General features: G+C 30.2%; 1 protein-coding gene across 2 annotated transcripts; it reads left to right on the top strand.

The window, feature by feature from the left end:
• The first annotated feature begins 10,725 nt into the window (after nucleotides 1–10,725).
• Nucleotides 10,726–11,470, top strand: LOC149149772 (heavy metal-associated isoprenylated plant protein 12-like). Of its 2 annotated transcripts, XM_089445131.1 has the most exons (3): nucleotides 10,726–10,908; nucleotides 10,986–11,061; nucleotides 11,166–11,470. In XM_089445131.1, exons 1-3 carry the CDS (start codon nucleotides 10,900–10,902, stop codon nucleotides 11,468–11,470), a joined length of 390 nt encoding a protein of 129 aa, XP_089301257.1. In that variant the 5' UTR covers nucleotides 10,726–10,899. The 2 variants fall into 2 exon arrangements, with proteins under 2 accessions (XP_089301257.1, XP_089301256.1); XM_089445130.1 differs by lacking the exon at nucleotides 10,726–10,908 and having other exon boundaries at nucleotides 10,968–11,061.
• The last annotated feature ends 224 nt before the right edge of the window (nucleotides 11,471–11,694 follow it).

Here is an 11,694-nt window from a genome sequence, read left to right as displayed (position 1 = left end):
ATAAGTTTTGGTCGAAATTCATGAGAAAAAATAGTTGTTTCATCGGGCTAGTTACTGTGATCATAGTGAAAGTTTCTATGGATTTGATACGTCAAAATCTAGCTAGCGGGCAAAAAACATATGGAAAATTATTTTTTAATCTAATAACAATTAATAAAATTTGTGTTTTAGATATAATAAGATTAATTAATGTGGAATGTCATATATATATATATATATATATATATTAGCACAATCATATTTACCAATGTGGTTGATATACGTCTATAGAGTTACATAAAATATATATACAACCATATTTTCCAATATAGTTAATATTGTGTATATCAACCGCATTAATAATTATTATGAATATTTTTTTAAACACTAACTATTTATGATTATTATAACTATATAAATAATAACAACCATATTATTTATATATATTATTATATGATTATTATTTTAATATTATAATAATAATAATATAAACTCTAATATTAATTAATAATAAGAATAACTCATAATAATATTAGATTATCATTATATTATTATAATAATATAAAATTATAAAAATAATAATAACAAATATATTGTATTATCATTATAATACTAATATTATATTATAATTATTATATTAATATTAATCATAATAATATTAATTAATAATAATAATATCTGATATTATATTATATTATCACTGTATTATTATAATAATATATAATAATATAAATATATAAATATTATTATATATATTATAATAATAATATAATATAATAATAATAATAATAATAATAATAATAATAATAATAATAATAATAATAATAATACATTATTTTATTATTATTATAATAATATATTAGGTTTATTATTATAACAATAATATAAAATAATATTCATAATAATAATCACAATTATATTAAATTATTAATATAATAATAATATTAACTCATAATAACATCATGATCCAATAATAATTAGAATTGTGATAAGAGAATTGTTATGTGTAATTTGTTAAAGACTAATTATTTATGATCATTAATAACTATATAAATAATAACAACAATATTATTATATATTTATGATTATTATATTAATATTATTATAATAATATAAACTTATTATTATTATTAGGATTTATTAATTCATTTTAATATTTATATTAGGGGTTGTATACTTTGGGCTGATAATATTAGTCCATTTTGTTTAATATTATTCCCTTGGATTTATAATCTCTTGGGATTTTAGTATTAATCCTTGAGTAAGAATAATATAATATAATATAATAATATAATAATAATAATATAATAAATATGTTATATTATTAATAATATAATATATTTATTATATTATTATTATAATAATAATATTATATATAATTACCCAAGGGATTAATAATAAACTCCCAAGGGATTATGAATCGAGGGAATAATATTAAACAAAAGGGACTAATATTATAAACTCAAGGAACAATAAACCCAACCATTTAATATTATAAACCCAAGGAATTAGTGAACCCAAGGGATAAATATTAAAAACCTTCAAGGGATTGATATTACAAACAAAAGAGATTAATAAAGCTCACCATGATTAATATTATAAACCCAAGTTAATAATAAACTCAAAAGATTAATGCTAAAACCCCAAGGGATTATGAACCTAAGGGAATAGTATTAAACTCAAGGGGCTAATATTAAAAACCCAAGGTATATAAACTCTAAGTGGAGACAATTTGTTTCATAATGTGAGATCGGATGATGATTGGCAACAGTTGACCACAGTTAGTTATGGTTGACCATGACTGATATTATAAACCAAGTTATTAATAAACCCAAGTGATTAATATTATGAACCCAAGGGAAACATAAACCCAAGGGATTATGAACCCAAGGGAATAATATTAAACCCAAGGGACTGATATTAGAAACCCAACATTGGTAAAACCAAATATAAATATTTCAAACACTAAAATAAACATGGTTATTTTCATGGTGAGACAATCTTTGTCAAAATGCGACATTCAACAAGAGAAATTATGTCCAACAAAAGGTTTCAAATTCCTTTGAAGCCTCACCAGGAATAGAATAAAACCTTGGTTAGACCCGAACAATAACATGAACATCTCTAGGCTTCCATAGATCTTGTTTATGATTGCTATCAAATGTCCAAGATCTTGTTGTTTCTATAAAAAATAGATGTTCAAGCAAAAAAGGTCTCTTCTTATAATGTTGAAAAAAAGTATTTTTAGATGAACATTGCAAGCCATCCCTTGAGATTTTCCTAAAAACTTTTCTTCCAACATTTAAGGAAACAAATTTCTCACTACAAACAACAAGAGGTAGCTTAAGCACCATATGGCACGTTTCTTGTGCTCCAATGTCATGGTCAATAATTGTTTATGCAAGAAACCTTCCATATGCACATAAAGCAGGATCCTCATGGCCAATAGACTTTGAAATTTTAGTTAACATATAATGGTAAATTTCAGACCTTTTTTCTTCTTTTGATACATACTTAGCAATATATTTCAAGACAACATAGCGAGAAAGCACTGGATTCCAATCAACATTTGCACGCCACATTATTAGAAGGTCAATGTTATGTACATTAAGTCTGTCATCATTTCTTGATGGCTCATATTTTTTTCTTCCTTGATCATCTATGAACAATCTTGATTCATCACAAAGATCCCATGGAGCATTATACCGACATGTCAAAATAGTGCCCTTTTTGCACAAACAAGAATCTACAGTACACTTTGTGTGTCGTTGGACACAATTTAACAATTCTTCGTAATCATTATGAGGATTTCAAGAGAAAATATGACCAATATTCAATAGGCAAGGGTCATCATTGAGGCTTCGTGGAACCATTATGTTGCGATGATGTATGTCACATGGATTCCATGCAGTTAGATATTTGTCAAACAATCTCTTTGCAAGTTGTACATTAGAACCATTTGACCAATCAAGTCTTTCCATGTAAGGAGCACCTTCTAACCATAGGAAACCACGGATATGTATTAAACCTATATTTTTTCACTCATATTTGAGAAAAATGAAGTTATAGTTACTACAAACAATATAAATAGAATCATAATAAAAGTTGACAAAGTATAGAAAACAAATTCAACAACACAAACCTATACTAGAAGTCTTTAGCTTTAAGATATTTTTGGATAACTTCCTCTCGAAAAATATTGAATCTATTGTGCATAAATGTGGCAACAATATGAGGGTACTGGATAACATTCCCAATTTTCATATGATGCTCATTTAAAGAACGAGAATGCGAATGTATGGGCATGAGGTTATGCAACTCTGGCAACTTTGTGTCAGCTGCACTCAAAGTAAGAAATAAAGATGGACATCCTAATTGAGTAATCATGTCAGTCAATTCAACTCGAGACTTAGTTCAGTATGCCCTTCTACCTCTAAGAGAGGAACCAAACCGCATTAGATGCTCAGCCAAATTATTATCTGGTAAATCAGATAGTTGGTGACACAACTATTCAGTTGTTGTAGGTGAGTTATCATGTAAATGTTTCTTTACAAAAACTACAACAGTTTCTTGGCTTCAATGTTGCATTATCATGTTGAATAGGTAATATCGAAAGTGAGGATGGCTTCCAAATCTCTGATCATATCACCTAAGAAGATCGAATGCATACTCATGAAGTTGAACAATACAAATATGTGGTTGCAACCAATCAAAATCACCAGTGGGGAACAATGTTGGGAATGCCATATCTAATAACCCCTCTATATTATATTTGTTCACTGGAGAAGTTCCAATATTGGGCCAATCCATGTCTTGAACATGCGAAGAATCAACATTACCAAGAAATGCTCTAATTTCTTCCACTTCTCTTCATTCGTTTAGTAGGTGAGGAACAAAAGAAGAAGGATGAGAGGGAAAACGTTCCACATGAAACCTTTCATTATTAGCTTCATTGATCTAAAATTCTTCAATATCACAATCAACAAATTTAAGCCCGGAGGAGATATTTGTTGATCTTTCGGGCAGAGAATTCACTGAGTCATAGTCAATTACAACATCTCGATAATATTTATCATGTTTGATTTTGAAAAGAAATGCAGCCATCACTCGAGATATTTTTACATAACATTCATAATATTTAGACTGAGCGACATGTCTCCTCACAATTAGAAAGTCAATATCTTCAACATGTTGGGGAAGTCTTTGTACAATTGTAGAAATATCTTGAGGAAAGCTTATTGTATGACCACTATACTTATATTTCCCACCTCGATCATGTGTCACTTGCAAAATAGGATTCACATGTGCTATTAGAATTTATTCAACTTGATTAAGGACTCTTAAAATATGAGGTTTCTCACCAGGATCCATGTTATTAAAGCGACAAAAAATATGGTCTCCTCTTTCACTCTTACATCGTCTGCAAACAAGTCCTTGAGAATGTCTCAAAACCTATATTCTGGGATATGATTCTTGGCAAATGTGACACGTTTGGACAACTAACAAGCTGTCTATATTTTCTCGAAATCTTTTATGCACCACAATCATGTTTTCATCAAAATGAATATAATATATATTGATTGAACCATGTTGAAAACCATTTGGAAGAGTAAAATTTCTTCTTAAATGTACTTTATCTTTAGGAACATGAGATTCCCTTCGCAAATTTGAAGCATGTGTAATGGATCTATGACAAGGTATTTCCAAATTTATGGTCTGCATTTCGTGAACCTCAGAGGATGTAAAGGTCTCTTTGTCATAATATATTTTAAAATTCAATTTCCAACTAATTATAAATGAAAAAAATGAAAAAGAATCAAATGCATTCAAAAGTTACATTTGTGTCTTGATGTGTATGAGGGTTATGAGATGATTGCTCTTGGCTTCTAACATCAATGGATGGGACATTTTGGGAGTTAGTTTCTATGCCTCTATTCAAATGAGTTGTTTCATGTTTTTAAAAAATAAAATACGTTATAAAACTAAATGTCCAACAAATAAAGATTCAAAAATGGAAAACAAATCAAATACATTGAACATCTACATTAGTTTTACAATTTGATGTTTTGGATTCCAATTCTCAAACCTAATGAGATGAAATCATGTTTTCTCCATAAATGGTTGCAAAATACAATTTATAACCAACAGTAAATGTTAAAATGAGAAAAATATCAAATGCACTCAACATTTACATTTGTTTGGCAATGTGGATGAATGTTATAAGATGGTTCCTCTTCAATTCTAACATCAATATGTGGAACATCTATGAAGTTAATTTGTACGCCTCTATTGAAATGACTTGTGTCATGTTTGAAGAAAATAAAATATGCCATAAAATTTAATGTCCAACCAACTAGAAATTTAAAAAATGAAAAGAAAATAAAAAAAATTGGAAATTTACATTAGTTTGGAAATTTGATCGAGGAGAATGCATAGAAAGGTTATGACATGCTTCATCTTCACTTCTAAGATTAGTAGATGGAACGCTTTGGGAATTAATTTCCAAATATCTATTAAAATGAGTTGTAACCTATTCCAATAGAATAAAATAACTTATAAGTTTAGTAAACAAAAATCTGTAAATATAGGAATGTAATAAAACAACCACTATTGCATAAAAACTCAAAATATCATTGTGTTACCTCCATTGATCCACGCGAAATGCTATCAGCGATGACTGATTCTCTTGTTGGGACCACATTACTTTGAGAAGCGGGATTGGAAGATCCGATGTTTCGAGCAACTAGCTCCAAATTATCAAACAAATGGCCAAGTAAACTATCATCCAAATCATCACACACAATGTCATCATTACCTCCACCATGGATGTTTTGCAACCTTTGGCCACCAAAACATGCAATTGGACACACGGAAGGGTTAGGGTGGACAGTTTCATCCACATTATTGACATGTCGTTCTTCCCGATTGCAAGGTGTTTCCCCAATGTTATGAAAATTTTGAAGAGAGCATTGAACAACAAGATTATGCTTACGAGGAGCATATCCTGATAATGAACTATCAACACGAAATGTTCTTTCCATTATATCATCTATAGTACGATAATTATGAGGAATTATAAAATCATTTTCACTTAGAGTGGCTTCACTCGGATTTCTATGATATGTAGCTCTCCTATGCTCATTTATGGCATCCTTATTTTGTTGATACATTAAACGACAACTTCATTAGACCTCTCACATGATTTTGGTGACAAATTTCGTTTTCTTGTATGCTTTCTTGTGCCTTCAGATGACATGTCTACAATGAATAATAAAATATTCATTATGGAATCATAAACATGGAACATAACAAATATCTAATATAAACAAACACAAAAGAATGAAAAAGGCATAAGTTTTTTTTTTTGGAAATCGTAAAAAAACATAAAAAGTGTATATGTTATTTTTTCCAACCATATAAACTTATCAAAATGTATAAGGCTTTTTCCAAATGGCTAAAAACAAAAACGAATTTTTCAAAATGGCTGAAAACATAAATGAATTCTTCCAAATGGCTTAAACAAAAAGGTCTAAATTTACATTTATCATATTAGAATCAAAATGAAACCCATAGTATTGGCACACAATACTCTATGAATTATATGACTTGGAAGTATATCTAAAAAATTGGAACTATATACTATCAAAATATAAATGCAAATATTAAAATGTACATAAACATATAACATTGTTTGAGAATCAATGACAAAAACCAGTGCAAATAACATGTATAACATAACTCATAGCAATTATAATTATACAAAAAAAGAAAAATGTGTAACATCAAGACACATTTACACGTAATTAAGAAAACTTTAGGGGAAACAATATGAAATATTTTAAATCATAAAGATCGATACAAACATAATTTTAAAGTATTACCATAAACACCCATAATATGTATAGAGACAAGAATGGTAATATTTATAGGAACTCCTAAGAATACTAATATCCTAAGAATCCATATCCATATCCAATGGTGGAATCTCATCAACAGAATCCATACGGGGAGCAATTGTAAAAGCATTTCCATACTCAATCAAATCATTGTAATCCTCCAACGTTGGGTACGAAAACTAAGACATTTGTTCATTAGTTGAATTATCAATATCTATTGGAAAAAATATGTGAGTCATCATGTCATATAATAGAAAAGGAACTTCATTGGAGTTGCACATAAGAACCAAACCATGGATTGTTCTAAATGGAAGATAACCAGGACATTTGCTATTTATATCTACATAAATTTCTTCCAACAACTTTAATTTGAAACCCCAATCATCTTCGAAGTATTCAATTCTTCATTCAACACATGGTTGACCAAATTGGAAACGATCTAATTCTTCAATTGACCATACATAAGTGGAGCCATCATTGACAAGGTATATCAATTGATCCATGTATATTGCTAATGACATACACTGTATGTCACTGATTGTAACAAATGAAAAACCCCATTCATTTTTTATTACATCGCACCAGTAGATTATATACCCATACCGAGGATAATCTTCACACTCCTTGTCGAGATAAAGCCAAAACAATTTATTTTTATAAAACACTACATTCTTAGGGGTTGAAGTGCCACCAAATGGAATAGCAGCCCTTTGCCATACCCTATCAAGAATATTGCAAACATAAAATTTACACTGCATTATGTCATACATATGTTTTAGAACAACCTAGTCATATTTTATGTTGCTTACATTTTCCAATAATGAAAAGAATCCTTAGTCTCCAATTTGTATTGGCCCTATGTTTTTAAATAACTTTGTAAATGGATTCATTACAAATCGTTGTGTGTATGGGAGCATTCTGCTGGTAAGGATAAAACCACCATTGGTCCAACAATATACTCTACTCTGAATCTTGAATCTATGAATCACAAATGAAATTGAGATATGTATCCATTCTGATTAAGGTATTGAGTAGAAAAACAATTGTCTTCACTATTGAGAAAATAAACCAGAAATCTAAATTCATTCGTAGAGACATGCTTGCAACATAACAAGAAACAAGAGTTTTGCAAAACATTCTTCTATTTCTTACAAACAGTGCTAAGCATTATGACAACCAATAAAGGGAGTCAGAGGAAGACAATTGCAAAAATTTCGAATGGAAGACAAATCCAAATAGTTGGATCCATGATCAAACAATGAAATCACCTAACAATAAAAAAAACAGATTTGATAACAACAAAACAATTTAACGTTGAATAAAATTAAAAGTAACATACATACAGAGAAAAATGTCACATATACACATTGTATAAAATCAAATGAGAGATCATAACATTATTACAACACCGAACACAATTCCACAATGTTCTAAACCCAATCTCTATAATCCAAGACTACTAATGTTATTAAACCTATAATTATGTTTATATTAAGTTCTATGTTTAATATTGATGCTATAATGTTTTTACAAATATTTTTGTAATATCAAATAAGAACAACTCATTAGGTAGGTTGCCATCAAGGACAACACCTAATTCATAATACCAACAAAAAATTGCCTAAAAAACACCATGTTATCTTTTTTTGGACTACACAATTTTCCATTTTGTTAAGGATAAAAAATGTTAATGGTTGTGTAAGAGTCAAATTTTAACTAATAAAAAATAGTTGGGGAACAACTTGGTTTTTTTTCTTGAGATTCAAGATCACATGGCTACTTGTTTTGTATATTAATGAATTTATTTTAGTTAAATGTTTTAATTATGTATGTAATGTGATTCATAATTAACTATTGTCAATTGTGATTAAATGTAATAACCACCTAAATAAAGTGTAATAACCACCTAAATAATTTTTAATTAAATTTTGACAAATTTTAACTCAATCATAATGAATCCAAAAATATAAGATAAAAATTATAATATTAAATTTCTACAACAAACACATTTTTATATATTATTTTTTTCATATTTAAAATTAATTTAAAATTGTTTTATTTGTCTATTAATAAAACAATAAATTCTTAATATCATAAGATAATCTTAAGATAATCTTTATAATGTACTGCATTAATCCCACAAATATCATAACCCTATAATGTACTATATCCCACCATACATAACATAATCCTTATAATGTACTATATCCCACCATACCACAATTTGCCGTTGTTATCCCCTCACAGAGCTTTTAAGAGGAACACGTGACCATCCATAAATTTCGAAATTACTTACTCATCCGAGTACCCCAGTTACTTATGGTCACGAGTTCGATCCTGACAGGATGATCCTGCACATCTACAGCGGCAGTAGTTGAGTCATGTGGTTGCGGCTTCTTTAATTCAAAGAACATTCAGCGCTGAGAACATATATGCCATGTAAAGAACTTTGGACGCCTCGGCATTCACGCGTTTGGAATCTGGGTCGAGGAGATTCGGATTACCGTGTGAAAATATACACTAAGCCCGACATAATTACAACGCCAGCGGTAAATCCGTGGAGTGCAAGTTCCAGAGTTGATGCACGGTAATGGGTCAAGCTTCAATGAAGAATCAATGTGAATGGTAATTCTGGTAAAATATGTGCGTAGTTTAAACGGGTCAAAATCAGGTTACAATTTTGATTTAAAAATATTAGAATTTATTTATTTATTGATTTTTATATATTTTGAAAATATTGGTTGGAAATTTTAAAAAATCTAAGTTATAGCAGTTAAGATTCAAGATTGGGTGTCAGTTAGTTATTTTTTTTGATGATGTTTAATTTATTTTTATCATTAAAAAATGATTTAAATATTTATAATTTAAAAAATATTAGAAGTTTGATATATTTTGAAAAAGATTAATTAAAATTTTAAAATATCCAAATTATAGTTGTCAAAAATTCATGATATTTGATGCCTCAAATGTTTTTAATGATGTTAAATCCATTTTCATCAACATTTTTATAATCAATTTTATTAAAGATTTTTTAACTAAATTTAACTAAAATTTATATTCTTAATAAAACCAAGACCACCTTATACCAATAATTTACACAACATGAAGGTTGAATGTTATATAATCGGTCAAACAACACCACCTTATATATATAATTACACAACATGAAGGTTGAATGTTATGTAATCTGTCAATTAACAATGGCTTAAAGTTCAATTACTAAATAAATTTAATAATATCTTCCATAAATATTTTAATAACCTTTTTTCCGTTCCTGACTACCATGCATCACCAATGTACGTCGGATTCTATAACATGCTTAAACCGAAAGCCATTCCATGTGAAGAAGATGCATTAAATTTTTCATTATTCTTAATTGATATTTACCAAATGTGAATCCAGAGGTTTCCTATAACATCATAGCCAATTTCCACACTCATGATTTACTTATAGCCAATTTCCACACTCATGATTTACGTGGGTCTCTCAGCCCACTGCGCAATCAATCATTTTAACATAGAATTGACCTCCCATTCCACAATCAATCATCTCAATATAGGATTTTTAAACCTAGAATTGACCTATAAAATAGAAGTTCATTATAATATTATTATTTCACTATAAATTAAATAAAGTATAGTGAAATATTAATATAGATTTCGATTCTTCGTGAAAATTGGGCGCTATACTTATTTCCGCGAAACAAAAGGTATCAAAAAGAAATTGTTTTGTGTCGCCGTTCGCCTTCCAGGAACTTGGAAGCGCTTCCGATCATTACTGGCTCACATTTACTGCGCGACACGTTTCCCATTACGCTTCAGGAAGAGTTCCTCAAAATAAAATCCCTCAGCCCTTTAACGGCCACCCTTGTCATTTCAGAACATCAGGGACTTGCTAACATCGCGAGCGCGTTTCCAGGGCTGCGATTACTTTCTTGAGGCCTCTTTGACAGTGGCGCTTGCAGAAAGTGAAGGGATTTGTCGACAAGGTTTCCAGTATTACGACTTCCCGGCAGCTGTCAAAGATGTCACAGGTAGGCTAGCAATTATTCATGTCTCATTTTATCTTGTAGGAAGTTATTTGACCTGTATTATGCCTGTGATTTTGCAGAAAATGGTGTTGAAAGTGGAGCTAAACTGCGAAAAATGCAAACGGAGAGCCATGAAGACAGTTGCAGGGATTCAAGGTGAAGTCCCCGTTTATTTATTATGTACTGGAGTTAGGTTTCCGGGCTTTAGGGTTGCAATAATTTGTGCTAAATCCCAGCAGGTCCGTGGATCTCCATCGCAGGTGTGGTCTCTGTGGCGGTTGACGACACGGCCAAGAAGATGACTGTAATTGGGGACGCAGATCCGGTGTGCGTGACAGCTAGTCTCAGAAAAATCGGATTCGCTGAATTGGTCAGCGTCGGACCTTCTAAAGAAGCCGAGAAGAAGCCTGATGACAAAAAGCAGCCCGAGAAAAAGCCCGATGACAAAAAGCCGCCCGAGAAAAAGCAGGAGGCGTCACAACCGATTCCGACAAGCTGCCATCACTGCTGCCACGACACTTACTACTTCAGCGACGAGAACCCCAACGCCTGCCGCATCGTCTGAATTTCTTGATTCATCTTTTTAGTCAATAATTGTCTTCTGTGACTTAGTAGTATTCATCTGATCTGCATGTGTAAATCGCTTTGAATTTGCCTTGACTTTGTTTGGATAGCTCTCACCAAGGTTTCCCGCAATCTCCGCAAGAACCAGGAATGATTTAGTAAGTTCTGTCATTTCTATTTTGGAGAAAAATGAATCAGATCAAGGATATATGCATATGGAATTGT

This window comes from Pinus tabuliformis, chromosome 9, assembly GCF_031772625.1.
Source record: "Pinus tabuliformis cultivar Carrire ecotype Pingquan chromosome 9, CPIR1, whole genome shotgun sequence".
NCBI lineage: Eukaryota > Viridiplantae > Streptophyta > Pinopsida > Pinales > Pinaceae > Pinus > Pinus tabuliformis.
The sequence above is the reverse complement of the archived record's forward strand: the minus strand, read 5'-3'. Positions and strand labels throughout refer to the sequence as shown.

Bases quoted from the DNA above. Each gene is read 5' to 3' on its own strand.
- LOC149149772 (XM_089445130.1), top strand. From the start codon at position 10,968: ATGCCTGTGATTTTGCAGAAAATGGTGTTGAAAGTGGAGCTAAACTGC. The intron at 11,062-11,165 runs GTGAAGTCCCCG...TCTCCATCGCAG, and splicing joins GACAGTTGCAGGGATTCAAG to GTGTGGTCTCTGTGGCGGTT.